The sequence below is a fragment of the Pelophylax lessonae genome (genome assembly GCF_965119305.1).
Source record: "Pelophylax lessonae genome assembly, chromosome: 7".
NCBI classification, from domain to species: Eukaryota; Metazoa; Chordata; class Amphibia; order Anura; family Ranidae; genus Pelophylax; species Pelophylax lessonae.
The window spans coordinates 204,785,642-204,808,517 of NC_138774.1; the positions used below are offsets into that span (position 1 = coordinate 204,785,642).

At 43.4% G+C, this 22,876-nt stretch overlaps 1 protein-coding gene across 2 annotated transcripts; it reads right to left on the reverse strand.

Annotated features, from left to right (window-relative positions):
- Positions 1 to 6,708: 6,708 nt before the first annotated feature.
- On the reverse strand, positions 6,709 to 22,441 carry LOC309560954 (P2Y purinoceptor 4-like). 2 transcript variants are annotated; one of them, XM_082264652.1, is made up of 2 exons: positions 22,410 to 22,441; positions 6,709 to 7,791 (listed from the first exon to the last, which is right to left on the reverse strand). In XM_082264652.1, exon 2 carries the CDS (start codon positions 7,773 to 7,775, stop codon positions 6,723 to 6,725), a length of 1,053 nt encoding a protein of 350 aa, XP_082120778.1. In that variant the 5' UTR covers positions 7,776 to 7,791; positions 22,410 to 22,441; the 3' UTR covers positions 6,709 to 6,722. The 2 variants fall into 2 exon arrangements, with proteins under 2 accessions (XP_082120778.1, XP_082120777.1); XM_082264651.1 differs by lacking the exon at positions 22,410 to 22,441 and adding an exon at positions 9,857 to 9,904.
- Positions 22,442 to 22,876: the final 435 nt, after the last annotated feature.

A 22,876-nucleotide genomic window follows, 5' to 3' on the forward strand; every position in this document is an offset into this window, starting at 1 on the left:
TCAGGGGGCTGTTTGGCCATGGAGCACCTCTGAACTGGTGACTGGACTACTCTCCTATGGACGGAGCCTTTTGACTTGCCTTACTCAAGGATCTGTGAGTAGAACCTAGTCCCTGTGTTGTAGTCTATTCACGGCCCCCAGCAGTGAACCTATGTACTGTTCTAGTCTGCTACTAGTCTGCTTCTAGTCCCTGAACTGTTCATTGAGCTGGAGTGAATGGAATATTGCTGTGTGCCTGCCTGGTTGCTTATGCACTGCTTCGGGAAAGAACTTGTGGAAACTAGACATGTTCAGAACGAAAACATTTATTTAGTTTTGTTTCGGCTAGATTTGTTATGTTACTAACTTCAATTAATTAATTAGTTTAACATTTCATTTAGTTTGATTACATTCCGTTATTTAATAGATTTGAATTCAGATCGATCGAAAAATGATTGGCTGATCCAAATCCTGTGCAAATAATAGGTGGTTGTTAAGAAGCAGGCTGGGAAACTGGCCTGCTGCATCCCTAACAACTGATGATTGATCAGCTGTCAGTGGGTTTCCCTCTAACATCTACCGTAAATGTAAAGAAAAGAATTGCCAGCAACCAGACCATTATCTGAGCATTCAGCCCAGCAGACCAGGAAAGAGGTGTGGGGGGGGGGGGGTGAGCGAGCCCCCCCTCCTGAACTATATAAGGCCACATGCCCTTAACTTGGGAGGGTGCAGGGGGGCCTCCCCATGTTGATGGGGACAAAGCCTCTTCCCCACAACCCTGGCCAGGTGGTTGTGGGGTTGTTGGTGGTACTTATCACAGTCCAGAACAAGGGGCCCCCCCAAGATCCTGGCCCTCCCATGTGAATGAGTATAAGTTAAAAAAACCAACAGTTTTTGACAAGTCCTTTATTAAAAAAAACAGAAAAAAAGAAAAAAAAAAAAAAGCCACCCACTGCTCTATTCCATGAACACAGACGAATGACAGGTAAACATAAGGGGTTACCTGGCGACATAAACAGGCGAAGCCCACTGCATGTCTACCTCTCATTGGGCGAGGGTCATTATGGGGTGGGATCATCTAAGTGATGTCACTGGGTAACCCCACCCCCCATGTTAATCTGTCATTCGGGAATAACACTCGCCCAATGAGAAGTAGGCATGGGAGCTGAGTCACCCGGTTACATCACCAGGTTATCCCCCATCCCTAGGCTTACCTTTCATTCGGCTGTGTCCCTAGAAGCATTTTCTTTTCGTTCAGATTGGCGGTTTTATGTTTTTTTCTTAATAAAGGACTCATCACAAACTGCTGTTGTGTTTTTATTAACTGCCTTTTTTTCTTGGTGAATGAGTGGATACGATGTACTCTTACTCATTCACATGGGGGGGGGGGCAGGTCCTGGGGCCCCTTTGTTAGGCTTCCAGATTCCGTGAAGTCACCCCCCACAATCACCAGGCCAGGGCTGTGGAGAAGAGGCCCTTGAAACCCATCAACATTGAGAGAAGGCGCTTTGGGGGGCGGAGATGTTGAGGGCATGTGGCCTGTTATGGTTTAGGAGGGGAGGGGCACTCACTTGTCCTCCCCTTTCCTGGCCTGCCAGGTGCATGCTCGGATAAGGGTCTGGTATGCCATTTTTAAAAAAAATTGGTGTGGGATTTCCCCTAAAATCCAAACCCGAAGGGCCTGGTATGGATAGGGTGGGACCCCAAAGTTGTTTTTCTCCGAAGTTTTTATTGCCGCCAATTATTTTCTTTACATTCAGCTTTCAGCGGGTAAACCCACTGACAGCTGATCAGTCATCAGTTATTAGGGATGCAGCGGCCGGCTTCCTGGCCCACTCCTTAACATGCAGCTATTCTTCACACACAATTTGGATTGGTCGATAATTTTTCAATTGATCCAAATTCAAAGTGTTCCAAAAATGTAGAATTCGTTAGAAAACAAACTAAACAAATTTAAACTAAATGTGTTACTTTTGTCATTCAGAGATTGGGATACATCTGAATCTCTGAATAACCAAAAAGGTATCCAAATTTAGATTTGGACCGAAAATTGCACATGTCTAGTGGAAACTATTGCCGTTAGCGCTACATTTGTTTGCCCCCCCATGCCCATTCAAAGATGGCTATGTATTGTAGAAATTGTTCAGAGTTTGACAATTTCTGTGAACAGATAAGGGGGAAAGGAGGAGCAGACAAACATCAGTTTTACATCGCAGATTTAAAAAAAAAAAAAAAATGCCTGGAATTTTACTGTGCAAAAGTTTTAAGCAGGTTTGAAAAAAAAAATGCTGAAAAGTAATAATGCTTTCAGAAATAAGAAGTGTTAATATTTTTTTTTTTTATCAGTTAACAAAATGCTTTGCAGGAACACAGGATCGATGCCTTCCCTACTGACAGAACAGCGATCTGGCTTGTTTAAATAGGCAGATCGCTGTTCTGCCTGTGTACTTAACAATGGGCTGGTGCTGGCGGACATCGGGTCGCTGTGTATGATGAACATGACCTATATGGTTGAAACGCGTTGCTGGGGACCTGACAGCCCTAGAGCTTTCATAGTCATGGGAGCCTGGAATTGATACATACTGGCCAGTCTTTAATTTTACATCTGCTTCAAGTAACAAACTGTCACATTTGGTAAATCTGTTGCAGACCTGTGCAAACTGTTTCAGTTGGCTGCCCAGGATTGCAGGCACAGAGGTCCAAAATATTTAAAAAAATATGTTGCATACACTTTGCATACTGAGAGGCAACCTGATTTTTGTCTAATTTGCTTCAGACATGCCCCTTTGCGAGTCTAGAACAAACTTTTCTTAGTCAAGGCACCCTTTAACCATCTTAGCCCCGGAGGATTTGGCTGCTCAATCACCGGGCTTTATTTTGCGATGTGGCACTGCGTGAATTTAAAGGACGATTGCGCAGTCGTGCGATGCTGTACCCAAATGAAAGTGACGTTCTTTTTTTTCCCACAAACGGAGCTTTCTTTTGGTGGTATTTGATCACCTGTGCGATTTTTTTTATTTTTTGTGCTATAAACAAAAAGAGCGACAATTAAAAAAAATATATATTTTTCACATTTTTTTATATGAAATTCTCAAAAAGTAAAAATTAATGTTTTAACATTTTAGGCAGATTTGTTTTCTGCTACATATTTTTGGTAAAAAAAAATCGCAATAAGCGTATTTTGATTGGTTTGCGCAAAAGTTATTGTGTTAACTAACTACAGGAAAGATTTGTCATTTTTATTGTTTTTTTTTTTTTAACTTGTAATGGCGGCGATCTGCGTTTTTTTTTTTTGCGGAACTGCGACATTGTGGAGGACAGATCAGACCCCTAACTAACATTTTTGACACTTTTGAGGGTACCAGTGACATTACTACAGTAATCAGTGCTATAAATATGCACTGTTACTGTAAAAATGACACTGGTATGGAAAGGGGTTAACTTTACTGGTGATCAAGGAGTTAAGTCTGTCCCTAGGGGCTATATTCTAGCTGTCAGGGGGCGTGGCTAGTGAAGTTACCACAGTGACATGTGATCCTATATAGCAGGATCACATAGCCTCTGTGATCACTTCAGGAAATGACAGACGGCTGTGTTTACATCAGCCGTCTGTCTTTCTCCGTCTGCTGCGGGAGATCGCGAGTGGCCGGCGGCCATCTGAGCCGCCGGTCACACGTGCTGGCTCCCCAGGGAATGAGCGGGGGCGGGAGCTCACCCCCTACAGTCTCCTGAGCGAGCGACCTAGGGCTACGTTGTTTTGCCCAGCAGCGGCAGAGTGCCGCAGTAAATGTACGGTGGGTGGGGTTAAAGTGGTTAAAAATTATGGACAGTTTCGAGACACCCCATTCTAAAATGTATAAGCTATTCCAATAGTTTTACATAATGCAGTAACATCCACAAGTCCAAGTAGGACACCCAACGTTAGAGGTCATTTATTCTTCAAAAGCAAATACACTTTTACAAACTGGTACTGACTAGTATTCCAATGTTTCTCTTTTCCCTTAGTTTTTCTCCATTACTCAGCTAATGTGACTCCAACGCTAATGGAGAGAGGCAGGGGAGGGTCAAACAAGGATGCTCTGCAGGCGACTGACATCCTCCTTATCAACTGATGATGTCTTTGGTCCTTAGGAGGCCATCAGCTAGAAGGTTGTAATGGTGTACAAGGAAAACCAATGACTTTGTTTAATTTAAAAGGCCGGATTCATCCACACGCCGACTTTTATACAATTTTAGGGCAATTTTGGCACCCTTAACGAAACCTCAAGGCACCCTGGTTGAAAAAGGCTGGTCTAGAATATATTAGTGCCACCAGTTGCTGCTATGCTTCAGATTCAAATTGTTAATATATTCAGACGTTAAACGTTTTTTTTTTAATTTTTATATACAAAAATTAGACTTTTATGGCTACAAGTTGGTGTTGCTGATCAATTCATCACATGCATGTAAATGTGATATAAATAAATCCAGCAGAGTGTGACATTAAGAAAACAGGAACAATGCTTTGTATATTATAAAAAAGGTCAGAAAAAGTTGCAGCGGGTAGCAAAATGTGCCAGCTTGCATAAAGCAAAGATGTTTGTGTGTATATGTGAGTTTATGCGTGATAGTGTTTAAGAATATAAATACACTGTAATATGTAGCTTTTGTATAGCAAAATATGGTAACAAACGTAGAGGTAGGCCACTAAAGCAATATGCTGATACAATATATGACTAGTTTCTCCATGCCACTTGGGTAGTCCCATTTACCAAAGATAGAATCGGCCCTGTCCGGTACAACGGGGGAACATTAAGTCTATCTATTCACCCTTTCAGCTACTTGGTATGTGAACACAGTACAAAATCATACGTTTATTATTTTTCAGACCTACTTGATATGGCCATGGTGCATGGGTGAGGATGTTGCCACGGATGTTCCCTTGAGCATTAGGAGGATAGTACAGTAGAAAATATTAAAACATTTTCAAAACGTGCATCAAACTGATTGAGGAAGAAGATATTTTCAAAGTTTCTCTTTTTTCAGTGAGGAGGAAGCAAAATACCAAAGTGAGAAGTCTTAGAGAGCAGCTGACTTCTGGGCTTCATATACACTATATTACCAAAAGTATTGGGACGCCTGCCTTTACAAACGAACTTTAATGGCATCCCAGTCTTAGTCCGTAGGGTTCAGTATTTAGTTGGCCCACCCTTTGCAGCTATAAAAACATTTCAAATCTTCTAGGAAGGCTGCCCACAAGGTTTAGGAGTGTGTCTATGGAAATGTTTAACTAGAAGCGCATTCGTGGGGTCAGGCACTGATGATGGATGAGATGGCCTGGCCGGCAGTCTCTGTTTTAATTCATCCCAAAGCTGTTCTATTGGTATGAGGTTAGGACTCTGTGCAGGCCAGTCAAGCTCCTCCACTCCAAACACACTCATCTATGTCTTTATATACCTTGCTTTGTGCACTGGTCTGAATCGTTGGTTTGAGGGGGGATTATGGTGTGGGTTTTTTTTTTTTTTTGTCAGGGGTTGGGAAATATTAAGGCCTACCAAGACATTTTGAACAGTTTCATGCTCCCAGCTTTGTGGGAACAGTTTGAGGATGGCCCCTTCCTGTTCCAACATGATTGTGCACCCGTGCAGAAAGCAAGGTCCATAAAGACCTGGATGAGCGAGTTTGGGGTAGAGGAACCTGACTAGCCTGCACAGAGTCCTGACCTCAACCTGATAGAACACCTTTGGAAAGAATAAGAGCAGAGACTGTAAGCCTGGCCTTCTTGTCCACATCAGTACCTGACCTCACAATTGCGCTTCTGGAAGAATGGTCAGACATTCCCATAGACCAGTGATGACAAACCTTGGCACCCAAGATGTTTTGGAACTACATTTCCCATGATGCTCAACTACACTGCAGAGTGCATGAGCATTATAGGAAATGTAGTTCCAAAACATCTGGGGTGCCAAGGTTCGCCAGCACTGCCATAGACACACTCCTAAACCTTGTGGACAGCCTTCCCAAAAGAGTTGAAGCTGTTATAGCTGCAAAGGGTGTGCCAACTCAATATTGAACCCTACGGACTAAGACTGGGATGCCAATTAATTTATTGTTAAAAGTTAATGTGTAAAAGCAGGTGTCCCAATAATTTTGGTAATAGTGTATGTAGCTTCATGATTTGGAACTAGCATAAGCTTGTGGAGGCCACACTGGAAGCCAGTGAATCTGTCGTTCCACGTATTTGTATTTTTCCATGTATTCCAAGTAGTCATTCCGCGTATATTTCCACAAAGCTGACATATTGTATAACTTTTATCTGGATTTAGTCTGTAAAGCCTCGTACACACGCAGCGATTATTGGCCGACCGGTCATCCGTCTTTTGTCCAGAGTTGTGTTGTGTTGGTTGGAATGTGCTCTAGACTGCACACGAATTTTCTCGCCCGACAAAATTCTACTTCAGAAGTGATGTCATGTGTTGGTTTGCTTTCTTTGTGTTCTTTCTTCTCTGAGCATGCCCAGACTGCTCATCAGATTTTTCCCTGTCGAAATCTGTACTGACTGCACGAAAATCGGACGTGTTTTGACGATGGACAAAAATTTTATAGTCTGCACACCAGATTTTTTTCAGCCGAAAAGTCGGAGTTGGTTGTCGGAAGCATCATACTAACAAGCCGAAAATCGGCGGATTGGTCGTCGGACGAAAATTCCCTGCCGATTTTCGACACGTGTGTACGAGGCTTATGTCTGTACTCATTTTCCATGTTCAGCTGACAGAGACCCTGGTTATGTTGTTTGTGGTGTCTGGAATAGGACCAGAGCAGTGAGTATCTGAAGGGGTCTCAAGCTGATTACCCTGGGAATCTTCTGTAATGTTCTGAGACTGTCTTTGTCTCTGTCGAAAAGTACACCAACTTGTGAATGTGTATTTAAATCTTCTGGAAGCAAAACAGTAAAGTATGGGATCCAAGCAATAATTTGTTCCTGACAGCATCCACGTAAAGTAATGAGCAACCTCAACACTTTCCAGCAAAAAACAAAAATTTGGGAAAAACAACATTATGGTGACTCCTAATGTTCTAGTAATGTGGATGGGGATGAAGCAGATTATGAATATTATAAGGGAGATGGAGATAGTCCGCACTGACTTGGACACCATGACTTTGCTAAAGGTGTTCATTGGGTTGACTTTGCGCATATATCGAATTAACAGGCTGTAGCAGACCAGCGTTATGGAGAAAGGAACGATAAGGCCAGAAAATAGAATGACCCAATTCCAGGCAAAAAATAAAGATGGTTGTGTACTCTTATGAAAGCTAAGGCATTTTGTAATTCCTTGGACTTCAGTAGTTTTAAGGACAAAGAAAAACGGAAATCCTTGACAAAAAAGACAACCCCAGATGAAGAAGCAAAGTTTTTTAATGAATGCTTTTCTGGCAAAGGCTGATCCTTTCTTATTGCGGGCAATAGTAAAGTATCGATGTATACTGATTAGGGTGAGGAAGTAGATGCTTCCATACATGTTAGTGCTGAGCAAGAAGACCTTGAACTTGCAGAGCAGCAATCCAAAGGTCCAGTCATCTGTCAGGTAGTAAAGAACGATCAAGGGAGCTGCTGGGGTGATGATGACATCTGAGATGGCCAAGTTGAACTGGAGAATCACCATTGAGTTCCATGGTTTTACCTTGAACCAGAATATCCATAAACTGATGCAGTTCAGCACAAAGCCAATGGAAAAGGTGAAGCTCAAGAAGATAGGGATGAAGTCATTAATGGGCTGTGGTTTACAACCAGTTGAATTCTCAGTTGAGTTTGACATTCCAAGAGTCTGCAACCTAAAAAAATGAACTTTTAATAGCGTGTAAACACAAGAAAAATGTAATACTGTATATTGCAGCTTACTGGTCTTTAGATGTGGTGGTTGCATTCTTTTTCTTATTTCAGAATTCTTTTTTCCCTTTTCACAAGGTGATCGTGCAAGTAGCACACTTCCTGTCTTACGGATGACAAGACTGACTCACTGTACTGCACTTTTGTAGTAGCTGTGTTGTCATCTTAGGACAGCAAATGTATTAGGACTACAGAAAAGGTCCACCTCTCCTTATCTCCATAACATGAGTTGAGTTGTTTTGCAGTCCACATAGAGAACTTGTAACAATGCTAACTGTATAGCACAGGGAATTTTTTTTTCAACTTATCAAACAGATATAAGAAAACACTTTCAATTATATATTTAATAGACCAAAGAGCAACAAATAAGAGAAGTTCATAATTAGGATTTACATCTTTTTTGCTCACCTGAACAAAGTCTAATTTAGGCTGGCCATACATGGGTCGAATTTTGAAGGAATTTTCTTTCGAAAATCTTATCTAAGAATTTTAGTTCGAATTTTGCACCATTAATGGGCTTTAGCAATGGCCAATTTACGTCCGGTCATTAACCGCTTGCCGACCGCCGCACGACTATATATGGCGGCGGTCAGCCCCCCCTGGGCAAAGTGACGTGTATATATACATCACTCGCCCGCGAGCCAATAGGGGGCGAGCGCGCGCCGCCAGAGGCGCGCTCCCGCCCCCGCTCGTTCACGGACATTTCAGCGCGAGTGATCGGCGGTTCCGATGTCCGCCGGTCACTCGCGATCGTCCGCCGCAGAGGGAGAAAGGCAGGTGGCTGATGTAAACAAAAGCCACCTGTCATTCTCCCTGGTGTAACTGCAGAGATCATACGATCCTGCTATTTAGGATCGTATGTCTCTGTGGTTACATGAAAAGCCACGCCTCTTTACAGTAAGAAACACGCCCCTAGGGACAAATTTAACCCCCGCCTTTCCAATAAAGTTAACCCCTTCCCTGCCAGTGTCATTTTTACAGTAACAGTGCATATGTATAGCACTGATTACTGTAGTAATGTCAATGGTACCCCCAAAAGTTAAATGTCAGTCAAGGGTCCGATCTGTCTGCCACAATGTCCCAGTCCCGCAAAAAAAACCGCAGATCGCCACCATTACACGTTAAAAAAAAAAAAAAAAAAACACCAATAATGACAGAAAACTTTCCCTTAGTAAACGCAATAACTTTTGCACAAACCAATCAAAATACGCTTATTGCAATTTTTTTTTTTTTTTTTTTTTTACCAAACATATGTAGCAGAAAACAAATTGGCCAAAAATGTTAAAAAATTTTGATTTTTACATTTGTTTTTTGGGAATTTCATATAAAAAAAATGTGAAAATATTGTTATTTTTGCAAAATTGTCGCTCTTTTTTTGTTTATAGCGCATGATCAAAAAATCGCACAGGTGATTAAATACCACCAAAAGAAAGCTCTGTTTGTGGGAAAAAAAGGACGCCAATTTCATTTGGGTACAGCGTCGCACGACCACGCAATTGTCCGTTAAAGTCACGCAGTGCCGAATCGCAAAATAGGCCCTGGTCAGGAAGGGGGTAAAATCTTCCGGGGCTTAAGTGGTTAAATTTGAGTGATCGGGCATGTTGGAAATTTTTTGATAAACTAAAGGTTTTCTAATCCATGATGGGAGAATAATGTGAGATATATAATCAAAAAAGAAATGCGCATGAGTGCAAGAAAAGGGAATTCCCGGAAAAAAAAGATTCCCAGCAACGAATATTATTTTCTGTAGCAAAATGAGGTGAAATTGAAGGCTTGGTTGATCAAATTTTGAAATCAATGGTGGCACCATCAAATCACAAAATGCACAAAAATTCTTTAGAAAACTGACCCATGCATGGCCAGCCTTACTTTAAACGTTTGGGAAAAAAGTATTTTCCCTTTTTCTCTAGGTTACTTATAAACCTATTGCAATTGCAACAAGTGATAAAATACAACTTACTAACCTTACTGAAACAAGTGAAATAAATAAAACTTGCATGTATTACTTACCTGGTTTTGAAAACCGGTTTGAGAGATAATCTTTAATCGTCTGACACTTGTCAGGAGTTTCTCTTTTTAGACTGGTATATGTGGCTCTAATTTCTGTGGAAAAATGCAATATTTCCGTATTGCAGATATGCAGAATTACAAACAGGCAAAGCTCTATGGTTAAGCCTTAAATGGTATGGCAACACCTCTATACGAGTTCAGTTCTATATTACGTAAGAAACTGACCACAACTTTAAAAACATATTTTGTTTAAAATTAGGAACTAAGCTGCCGAAAAACAGGGTTGATCATATTTATATGGAGAGAAATGAGTTGAGTGGTTGTGCTCTCCCAAACCCTGGTCCATATTTTTTGGCATCCTAGCTACAGCACCTTGCCGGAGGGAAGCAAAAACTGTCCTACATACTCCACAGTGAGATTTATTTAGTGGTCACAATCATTTGTTGGCACTGGAAACCCTTCTCTACACAAAGCTTGTTTTCTAAGTATCCTACTGTAGCACCCTCCTAGGTAGGTGCTAGTGAGAAAAGTATAGTTTTGAGCTCTGTTTGCTTACCAGAGGGGCTGCAGGTAAATCTATATTCTCTGCCTACCAGAGAGCAGGATCTGTTAGTGAGGTCTGCTCCTTGTGCTCAGCATGCGATTCATTCAGTCTGAAGAGTGTTTCACGCTGGTCCAATAGGGAGGCATGTCAGACAGTGGGAAGAAACCTGACGAATGAGTGCCTAGGCTTTTGATACAGTCCTGATGATTGGCAGAGGGCAGAGGGCATGTTGCATTGGTGCATTCTGGGATACTGTATAAAAGCCAGGAGCACATGTGCTGCAGGGTCTTTGGCTTGAGAGAGCGGAGGCTTGGAGGGAGGGGCAGCTGCCTCCTCCTCTGTAGAGGTGCCATGCGGTCGCAGGAGGTCGTCCTGAGGGCCAGAGGAGCAATTGAGAGGAGCTTAACCCAGAGGTCCAGGGAAGCTGCCTGAGAGGGGAGACACTGGAGACCCTGGGACTGCAGTATCATGAGTACAGGGACTCGTGTCAAAGGGCCTGACCTGAAGGGGGCTACCCCTGTTATTAGGACAGTCAGTGGACTGGTGTCAGCAGAGGAAGAGTGAGAGAGGATACTAGGGAGAGTATCCTGAAGATAACTAGTTGTCATCTAAAGTCAATCTAAGTCATCTTAAAGCTAAGAGACTGAATCCACATTCATCCGAAGTGGCAGGATGAATCAACAGCCTGGCTGTTCCAAACCTAATGTAAAGCAGAGAAGATAGGAGTCCTCAATCACTGTGAATAGTTAAAGTTGGAGTATTTCCTTCTCCCTTTCGCCATTCTACAATAAACAACAAAAACAACCAAAAACCCCTGGATTTAAAATTGGAGTGTGAGCCAAGGAGAATGAATGACTTGTCTCTAATTATGGCTCGGTGCTGGTAACCGGGGGTAACCCACAGAGTGAATATCAAGCAGTCCTTACGGGGGCAGTGCTACACTACCGTGTGTCATTTGGAGAAATTATAAGTGCTAGAAAAATATTCTTCACTCTAGTTCTCGAAAATTGGTTGAATACGATGGACTTGTGTCCAGTGGCGGCTGGTGCGTTGGGGGCGCCTGGGCGCTGCCCCCCCATCCATGCGTCCGGCCCCCTAATCTACATGCGGGGCGCTGGATGCTTGAAGTTCAATGGGGTTTTTTCTTTTAATCACCTGATTAGAGCCAGAGGCTCTAATAGGCTTCAGAAAAGGGTGGACCCGGGGCGCAGAGCACTGCGCCCTAGCCCACCAATTTGTGTGACAATAGCGAATGAAAATTCGCTATTGTGACACGGATCCTCCTCCTGGCCAATCAGGAAGCGGGTCCGAGACCCGCTTCCTGATTGGCAGAAAGGCGAACCCATGCCATTGGCCGAGGAGGAGGCGGGAGGACTCGAGGAGACGACGCCGCTGCAGGTAAGTGCACTGATCTCTCTGCATTGAAGGGGGCATGCTGGTCACTCTGCATTGAAAGGGGGCACGCTGGTCACTCTGCATTGAAAGGGGGCACGGCACGTTGGTCACTCTGCATTGAAAGGGGGCACGGCACGCTGGTCACTCTGCATTGAAAGGGGGCACACTGGTCACTCTGCATTGTAAGGGGGCACGCTGGGCACTCTGCATTGTAAGGGGGCACGCTGGTCACTCTGCATTGTAAGTGGGCACGCTGGTCACTCTGCATTGAAAGGGGGCACCCTGGTCACTCTGCATTGAAAGGGGGCACGCTGGTCACTCTGCATTGAAAGGGGGCACGCTGGTCACCCTAAATTGAAAGGGGCACGCTGGTCACCCTAAATTGAAAGGGGCACCCTGGTCACTCTGCATTGAAAGGGGGCACGGCACGCTGGTCACTCTGCATTGAAAGGAGGCACGGTACACTGATCACTCTGCATTGAAAGGGGGCACGGCACGCTGATCACTCTGCATTGAATGGGGGCACGCTGGTCACTCTGCATTGAAAGGGGGCAGACTGGTCACTCTGCATTGAAAGGGGGCACGCTGGTCACTCTGCATTGAAGGGGGCACACTATACCTTGATTACTGAAGGCCCCTTTCACACTTTTGTGACCTCAAAGTCACGCAATTTTTTACAGCGTTTTTTGCTGCAAAGCAATGACTATTACATTTTTCTGTTTGCGTCCCGCCAAAAATTTTGAGCACCACTTGCAACTGCTTGTGTCTTTTTTCAATCAGTAACTTTTTTATAGTTACTATGTACTGTAACTATGAAAAAAACCTCAAAGTTTACCCCATCTGGGAGAGTGAAGAAATTACAAGTTGTAGGGTAGCAGATTTAAAATAGACCTCCACCTTAACACTATAATCACTACAACTACAGACATCCATGATCTAACAGTAACCTATCTAGCCCTGTAAAGAAGAAATCAGTATACATACCTTTTTTGAAGCCGATCTGACCCGATCCGACTCTGAGCTGTCAGCCGCGACTTCGCTGTGGAAGGGGGTGCAAAGGACACATCTGACAACAGAAGCCCCATAGTAAGTCTATGGGTGACATCATCCCCATTCATTTGCCGGCTGTGTCCTCTGCAGAGTATCTGCTGCTGGAGACCGGATCGAATTGGCTTCAAGCAAGGTATGTATAGCGATTTCTTGTTTACAGATCTAGAAAGGTTAGTGTTCGATTGTGGATAGATCTATAGATGCAGGGATTTTAGTTTTGGGGTGGACTTACACTTTAATATCTATTACCCAGTTATACTCTGGTTGTCAATTCAAATAATTTGAGCACTTACAGGTGGAATTTAACCCCTTCACGCCTAAGGGTAAAACAAATGTAAACGCCTAAGCACAATTTTGCAACTTTGACATGTATTCCTAAAACTGTACATATCGTCACAACTACTTTCTGTATCTAGGTGGATTATACCTTGTTGTTTTCAGGACGAATTGGGCTTTCATTTGGTGGTAAATGATAACAGATATCTCCTGATTTTTTTTTTTTATATTATCAAAAAAAAAAATTGTCCCAAAAATGGTAAGGATTTTTTTAATTTTTTTTTTAAATGAAGCTGTATATTTCTTGCTATAATCATAGTTTACCACCAAAGAACAGCCCAAAATGCAGTTTCCCACTCTGGCGAAACCACATATGTGTATGTTGTTTGTACCCGTAGTACAGACCAGAAACAATGGTGCGTATTTGCTTTTTTTTTTTTATTTATTTTTTTTATCCTGCCTAAACACACTGGCATTGACACTTAATTTTTTTTTTTTTAATCTACTCAAAATATGCTGGCTGTGACCTTTGACCCCCTGACCTTGACCCTAACACTAACCCTGTTTTTTTTTTCTCTTTTATTCTTTATTTTTAATTTCATTTTTTTTTTTTTTTTTTTTTTTTTTTATACAAACTTTGGTTTGTTTACATTTTCCTCTCCTACAAGAAGGGTAAGATACAACGTATCTTTCTCTTCAGCCTGGGTTCAGACATATGCGATGCGGGAACCAGTGCGATTCTAGTGCAGGTTCCTGCATCGCATCTCCCTGCAGCCAGTTCCCACTGCCCTCTGCGAACCGCTGCGGGTGTCAATACAAAGTTGATGACACCCCCAGATCGGTTCACAGATCGCCGTGCGAACTGTAAATTTGGGCCGGAATAGGATTGCAAGAGTGTGAACACCCATGTGATCCGATTTCAGCATGGGGAAAAAAAGGTTCCTGCACCTTTTTGTGTGAATCCAATGCGAGTTCAGCCATACAACTAAATGGCTTAATTTGCAGTTACACAGACGTTGCATGCGATATGCACAGCAATGCGGTACATTGCATATGTCTGAACCCGGGCTCAATCAGAAAAGGAAGTAAACACCGGGGCAGGTGTAACGTTAGAAAACCATACCTCGTGAAAATTCCATACCTCGTCACTTCCGGGGCCACTTCTGGTGCACCTACGTCATGGAACAGCTGAGCACCATGCGCATGCTCAGAGGTCCAGAGGGTAGGGAATTTTGACGGGGGAGTGTGTTGTAACGTTACACAGCATCAGCTGTTGCCGCGGTAACATTAAAACATCTCGGCTGCAACACAAAATCATCTCCGCTCCTACCCCTGTCACTTCCCTGATCTCGGCTACTAAATGTAAAAGCAGCGGGTGTATGAAAATATAAATCACGGAGATCTCGGCTCCATGATTTATATTTTCATAGACCCGCCGCTGCTTTTACATTTAGTACCCTCCGGACCTCTGAGCATGCGCAATGGTAACTTGCTCAGCTGTTCCATGACGTAGGTGCACCGGAAGTGACGAGGGTAGGGAATTTTCACGGGTGGGGTTTTTTCACGGAACACCGTCTCACAGTGACTGATCATGTGATAGTCAATCATAGGCGATCATAACGATCAGGTGACCCGGAACCAAAATTCCGGGTTCCGATCGTTAGTACGAGACCCGCACCCGGCACAAAGGGCGATATGCATATATGCGGCCTCACTTCCGTACATACATACAGTATGTGTGCAATCAGCGGGAAGGGATTAATGCAATAAAGTTTTCTATCAGTATTTACAGCCTGGTTTGGGATAACAGGATCTATGGTTGATGAAATTGGGATAACAGATAGTGATTCTTTTGGATAATATTAAAGGTTTGTTATCTTTATATGGCTATTACATTTTTGGTTAACTCCCCTTAGACTGAACGTCAAATGGGAGGAAGATCTGGGCGATATTTCTCTGGAAATATGGGAGGAAGTACTGTGTAATCTTGAATCTGTCTCTTTCCCCTTCACATAGATTAGTACACTTTTTTTTATCCTTTACGGAATTTATAGAACACCAGCATTTTTATACTCTATCAGACAGACACTGCGAAATGTCATAAATGGTGTGGAACCAGGTGATCTGATGCTTTTGTTGTGGATATGCCCAAAATTTGTGGGATTTTGGGACAGTCTGATTTCTAAAATGAATCGGGTATATACCATATCTATTAGTAATTCCCCTTTTTTTTTGTAATCCTATGTAAAATTAATAAACCGCTATCGAACTATTAATAATTCCCTGCTTGTCTATATTTATGAGTATGTTGACCCTACTGGATTGGACAATTTAACTCTTACTGCGGTGCAGAGATCTCTCTTTGCAGCACAGAGCATAATAACATGATGGATAACTAATAATGCGTCCAATACACATGATTGCACAACCTAAAGTGGTTCTGAAGGTTGAAGGTTTTAAATCTTCCTGCATTCTATGCAGGAAGGTTAAAAACCTTCAATATGTAGCTCCCCCAGCAGTCCCCCCTAATACTTACCCAAGCCTGATCGCAATCTTGCAATGTGCACGAGAGCAGCTGCTCTCCCATGTCTCTGCCTCCTTATTGGCTGAGAGACAGCAGTGGGAGCCATTGGATCCCGCTGCTGTCAATCACAGCCAGTGAGAAGGGAGCTGGGGTGGGACTGAGCCCTGTTCTGTTTGTCTTATGAACACACAGAGCCAGTTCGGCAGCAAGCATGCAGAAGTGCTGCTATAGCAAGCAGGTTGCAATGGGAGCAGTTGGGGAAGTGGGAGGAGCCAGGAACACCAGCCGGGAATCTGAAAAGAGGAGGATCCGGGCTGCTCTGTGCAAAACCATTGAAAAATCATTACTGCCTGCTTGCCCCCCCCCCCCCCCACCAGCACCCGCTGTAATTGTACACAGTGGGAGCCTGTTAGCAAGTCCTGACCAATTATTCATGGCCAGGACTTGCTGAACAGCTGTGTACAATCACAGCCCAGGGCTCTGTGCTGACAATCAACACAGAGCACTGTACAGAGGGATGATCTGTTCCTCATCCCTGCAAAGGTTTTGGACGAAGATCATTAAGAACTTTGTCAGCTTCAGACAGGTTTCTCCTGGTTTCTTCTGCTTGGCCTGTAATAAAAAGCTGAATATTTTCCAAAGTCCATGCAGCAGCAAATGGCCAAAGTGGCCTCAGGCCAAGGTCTCCACTAGGCTGCAGGGTTCCCCACTAGGCTGCAAGGTTTTGGGTAGGTAACATCCTTACTGGCTCACATTTTATTTATGTACCAGGAGGTCTAGGCCACCTGAACACTTCAGCCCTAATTTGACCCCTCGGGTTAGGCGCCACTTTGGGAACCCCAAGTGGTACCCTCCACTTAAATCTAGTCTCTGCAGAGGAACTGTCTGTCTCAGATATCTTCTCCGACAGGGTGTCCAAGACTCCACCTTTCACTGTGTTGTTTGAGGGGGGATGACCAGAAGCATGTATGTGTGGGGAAGACAATGCAGTATTTGCTAGTGCCCTTTGCCCTCATCACCTACAAACTGCACTGGTGTCAGCTGTCCCCAGGCCCTGCAGAGCCCTTGGGGATGTTGATCCTTTTGAACCCATATCTTTTCAGCTACCTCATTTACAAAATACCCAGAACAAGTGGGAGGATATCCAGTCAGGAGAATTCCTGATGCCTCTGTTTTTCCTGGGTGCGGCAATCTTAAAATAACTAAGCTGGCTAGGTTGCAGTGGGTAGTCATTAAGAAAGTGGCAGAGGAATATGGCTATCCATACCCTTATGTACCGGAGGCAATAATGAAGAGATCAATAAGAAATGGACAAACTCTTATAAATCTGCTATTAGGGAACATTTGGGGATCCCAGCAATTCTCAGTTTTATGGACTTAGCCCATAGATACAGGGTTAGGTACAGCAGCTGCCTGGATACCTGGGAGTATGGCCATCACTTATATCCAGACCAGGTTTTCACCCAATGGCCAAACCAATAGGAAGTAAGTATTATATCACCACTATTTGCCGGCATAGAAAGATGATCCAACTGCCTGACCTATGATGATACAGTTAACCATGAAGTAGGTTTCTTTCTACCCTAAGACTGTTTAAGGGACATAGCTGAGTTCTGCTCAGACTGGCAGTGTTATCCCTCCCAGGAAGTTGTAAGCCCACTGGACGTTGCCATACCAATGAGAATTAACTGGTCCAAATAATTTGGCGGAGGGGCGATCATGGTGTGGGGTTGGTTCTCAGGGGTTGGGCTTGGCCTCTTAGTTCCAGTGAAGGAAACTATTAAGGCGTCCACATACCAAGACATTTTGAACAAATTTATGCTCCCAACTTTGTGGTAACAGTTTGGGGATGGCCCCTTACTGTTCCAACATGACTGCGCACCAGTGCACAAAGCAAGGTCCATAAAGACATGGATGAGCGAGTTTGGGGTGGAGGAATTTGACTGGCCTGCACAGAGTTCTGACCTCAATCTAATAGAACACCTTTGGGATGAATTATAGGGGAGACTGTGAGCCAGGCCTTCTCATTCACATCAGTGTCTGACCTCACAAATGCGCTTCTGGAAGAATGGTCAAACATTCCCATAGACACATTCCTAAACCTTGTGGACAGCCTTCCCAGAAGAGTTGAAGCTCTTATAGCTGCAAAGGGTGGGCCAACTCAATATTGAACCCTACAGGCTAAGACTGGGATTACATTAACCACTTGCTGCCCGCCCACTGTCAAATGACAGCGGAGCGGTGCGGCTCTCGTTCTGGGACAACGTCCTATGATGGCGCCCCAGAACGGCAGCTCTCACGTACCTGCAGGGGCCTGTTCCTAGGACACAGCGCGACCCCGATCTTAGTAAAGAGCCAATGACGTGTTTTTTTTTTTTTTTACCCATGTGATCGGCTGTGTTGATGGCGAGGAGAGCTGATCAGCGGCTCCTCCTCAGAGGGAAGTCCAGGAAAGGTAATCAGGGTACTGATCATCAGTGCACCATTTACAGTAAAGTACAATATAGTAAGAAAAGTGTCTAAACAGTGCCCAATCAATGCCCATCAGTGACACCAATCAGTGCCCACAGTGACCTCAATCAGTGCCCATTAGTGATGCCAGTCAGTGCCCATCAGTGCCTGCTTATCTGTGCTGCCCATCAGTGCTGTCTGTCAGTGCCCATCAGTGCCACCAGTCTGTCCCCATCAAATGCAACCTATCAGTGCCACCTATCAGCGCTCATCAGGGCGGCATATTAGTGCCTCCTCATCAGTGCCATCTCATCAGTGCCCATAAGTGCCACCTCATCAGTGCCCATCAGTGCAGCCTACCAGTGACCATCAGTGCTGCCTCATTGGCGTATATCAGTGAATGTGAAAAAATACTTATTTACTAATAGAAATTAAGAAAAACTTTTTCTTTTTTTTTCAAAATTGTCTGTCCTTTTTTTCTTTTTTTTAATAAATATTATAAAGCCCAGCGGTGATTAAATACCACTAAAAAGCTTTATTTGTGTAAAAGAAATTATAAAAAATGTCATATGGGTACAGCATTGCAATTGTCATTCAAATTGTGACAGCCCTGAAAGCTGAAAATTGGCCTGGCAGGAAGTGGGTGAAAGTGCCAGGTATTAAAGTGGTTAAAGTTCATGTGCTTGTAAAAACAGACATCCCAATACGATTAGGTATATAGTGTATGTACCTGCCTGTTGTTTTTCCAGCCAGGGACTCCACACATTTTGAAACATAAAACTCATCTTCCCCTTTTACCCATCCCTGTCCAATTTTGCCCACTGTGATTTGTGGGAAATGAGAATTACTGTATCTTGGCTTATTAATACCACATTACATAATGTGGGGGGACCGGAACCGCAAGCATATACAATATCAACAAAAAAGGGGAAATAAGATATGAAACGCGAATAGCTATTCAAACAAATGTGATTTCATACTAATGCCAAAAGAAATCAAAATGCAAGAAACCTTCATTTTTGGTAAAGGTAGAAACAAAGTGCAGTTTGGGGGGGGGGCTTAGGGTGGGCTCCGATGTTGTTCAAATATAAATGTGCTGCAGGGAAGGTGACTGAAGATAGGAAAAGGTATTAAAAAGCAGGAAGAGTTGGTCAAGGGTGTGGTAAGCAATTATCACAAGACACTTCTGCATAACTGGATGCTTAACCACTTGCCGACCGTCAGTATATTTACTGCGGCAGTCAGCCCCTCACAGGCAAAGCGACATAGGGCTACGTCGCTAGCCTGTGAGGCTCTGGGGAGCGAGTGCGAGCCGCCGAATGCGCCCTCCCGCTCCCGCTCGGTCACGGACCCCTCCGTGCGTGTGCCCCACGGACCCGATGTCCGCCGGGCACTCGCGATCGTCCATTACACCGGGAGAAAGGCAGGCGGCTAATGTAAACAAAGCCGCCTGTCATTCTCCCCTGTGTAAGAATGGTGATCATACGGTTCTACTATGTAGGACCGTTGATCACTGTTCTTACAGCTCAAGCCACAGCCAATCACAGTTAGAAACACGCCCCTAGGGACACACTTAACCCCTCCCTCTCAAAAAAAGTTAACCCCTTCACTTCCAGTGTCATTTTTACAGGAACAGTGCATATGTATAGCACTGATTACTTTAGTAATGTCACTGGTAACCCCAAAAGTGTCAAAAAGGTCAGTCAAGGGTCCGATCTGTCCGCCCCAATGTCGCAGTCCCGCAAAAAAAAATCGCAGATCTCCGCCATTACGCGTTAAAAAAAAAACAAAAATGACAAAAATCTTTCCCGTAGTTAGTAAACGCAATAAAAATATAAAACTGTGTTGCGCAGAATAAAAATCTATTATTTAAATATCCTCAATAAATAAACCGATGCATAAGCAAGTACAATTGGATGAATCACTACTATCCTTCCTCAATAAAAGTCTGATGTGTAAATGATGATCAGTGTAAAATATACAAAGTGATCGGTGAATAAATTAGTATCATAAATAATAAATATGGTATGCTCCCAACCAATCCAATAAAAATTTCATATAAGTCCAAAGTGCAAATGCTGTGCAATATACCTTAATATGCAAACCACTGTGATACACAAATCCTATTAAAAAAACCTCATAAGTTAATCCTATAATGACATGCAAAGTCCATAGATAAAACAATCATTAATATAGTGTCCAATAATAGAAGTAAAAAATCAAGAATGTTAATATAGTGTCCAATAATGGAGATAAAAAATCAAGTCCAACGTGAAACAGTGCAAACAACAAATTCTTGCTGTGCTCAAAACCCCCAGTAGGTGGCAGGTGCTCCCCAGATTAGTGAGTGACCTGAGTGTCACAGATCCTACAATCGCTGTGCACCCCCTTGTAAGTGGGCGCTCACCTTAGAAAAGATTAAAACAGACACATCATTTGGGGCTCCTTCACAGGGATAGCCCTTCCCGGTCCCAGTAATTCAGTGGTCCGTGGCTCAGAAGTATGCCCTTATACCATAAATCAGGTGAATCACTCCATCCATATCCTGACACTCCAGCAATAAGTGTCACCGTATAATATGCAAAATAAAAATCTCCAATAGTGCTTATATCTTCAAAACATTTATTTCAATAAAAAAAATCGATGTAAACTCACATTTATCGGTGCAACCATGCACCTTTTACAAGCAGTACACAATTGATCATCCAAGCCTTGATGGGAAAGCAGGAGACGCTGTGGCAGTATATCCTCTCCTATGCCGATGCAGCCCGACAGTCTCACAAACAGTGAAGCGCTCCGTCCGTCCTGGCCCCTCCCCTATGCGTGACGACACAGGGACCTCGTGTCTTCCTCATCAGCCATCCCAAACTGTTCCCACAAAGTTGGGAGCTTGAAATTGTCCAAAATGTCTTGGTATGCTGACACCTTAAGAGCTCCTTTCACTGGAACTAAGGGACCAAGCCCAATCCCTGAAAAACAACCCCACAGAGAGGGGTGGCCAATCTCCGGAGGCCAGAGGGGGCTCTTCAATTAGGCAAATTAGGCGGGCCCCTGTGAGCGCAAGGCCTAATTTGCCTAATAAGATCCGCCTCTGCTGCCCCTCTCAAAGTACTGTCTGGGTCCAATGGACCCAGCAGGATCTATGGTAGGGCTAGCCCTGCATAGAATTAAGATAAAAAACTTCGGACTTTACAACACCTTTAAGATTAAAACAAATATATATTTTTTGCTAGAAAATTACTTAGAACCCCCAAACATTATATATACCGTATTTATCGGTGTATAACATGCACCGGTGTATAACATGCACCTTAATTTTAGGAGGGAAATTTCAGGAAAAAAGTTTAAATTTGAAATAAACAGCATTGAACTCAGAGCTTTCTAAATCAAATGCAGTCTTACCAGTGCCCATGAATGCAGCCTCGCCAGCGCAGTGTCAGTAATTGCAGCCTCGCCAGCGCAGTGTCAGTAATTGCAGCCTCGCCAGCGCAGTGTCAGTAATTGCAGCCTCGCCAGCGCAGTGTCAGTAATTGCAGCCTCGCCAGCACAGTGTCATTATTGCAGCCTTGCCAGCACCATTACACAGAGCGGGGGCGGGCCGGGCTGAGGAGAAGGGAGGACGAGCGGCCGCTGTCATCTGAAGTCCCGGCACCTATGATAGACGTCACACGTCCCGGCCACTCTGCTGTCTATCATAGGAGGTGGGACTTCCTATGACAGCGACTGCTCATCCGGCCTGTCCCCCTCTGCATCTTGGTGATGCCTGGGTTTTTTCTTTTTTCTGTTATACGCCAATAAATATGGTATATATATTTTATTCTTTTTAGCAGAGACCCTAGAGAATAAAATGGCGGTTCGTTGCAATATTTTATGTCACAATGTATTTGTTTTTTGGAAAAAAACAACACTTCAATGAATTAAAAAAAAAAAACTAAACAGTAAAGTTAGCCCAATTTTTTTTTTTTTTTTAAATGTACCGGGATGATGCCTGCAGGTACGTGATTTTGCGGCAAGTGGTTAAAGAACTTATAGATTTGAAAAAAAATTCTCCACAGTGCTTGCAGTTACAGAGGTCATTGAGAACTTTTTGAAAGGTTGCTTTTTAATGTATAATTTAGAGTGCCACAAATGGCCATTTAAAAAGAAAAAAAAAAAACTAACTTCCATTACATATGTTTTTCTGCGCACAGAATATGAGCATAGTGTTAATATTTTGTCTGAGCTTACCAAAGGAAAGATGTTGTAAAATAACTGCAGACTACTTAGAACATTTTGATTAGGAATGTAAAATACACAATGCAGTTGTCACTTACCTGATCAGAGACTAAACTGAGCCTTGTAATGGGCAACAGGAGGAGGCACAAGGGCAACAGGAGGAGGCACAAGGGCAACAGGAGGAGGCACAAGGGCAACGGAGAAGCACGATGCTGTTACTTACAGATGGAGGAGAAAGCCAGTGCCAGTTCTCATAGCAGAACAGTATCACATAAGGGCTAGCAGAACACTGGAGTCTGGGTTTAAGTGGCCAGGACTATGTATTGTAAAATATAGCATAGCGCATAGGGAAGTGCTCAGACCTTTGTAATGTATAACATAGCACCATGGCATAATACACTAAATGTAGACATGAGTGCATAATGGAGTTTACAAATTTATCACACCCATTACAAAACATCATATTTTAAAAGTAGTCACTTAATGATGTACACTGATTGGATAAAAGAGGAAAAACAAGATTTTAGGAACTAAAACGATTTCTAAACAGGAAATTGTGTTTCCC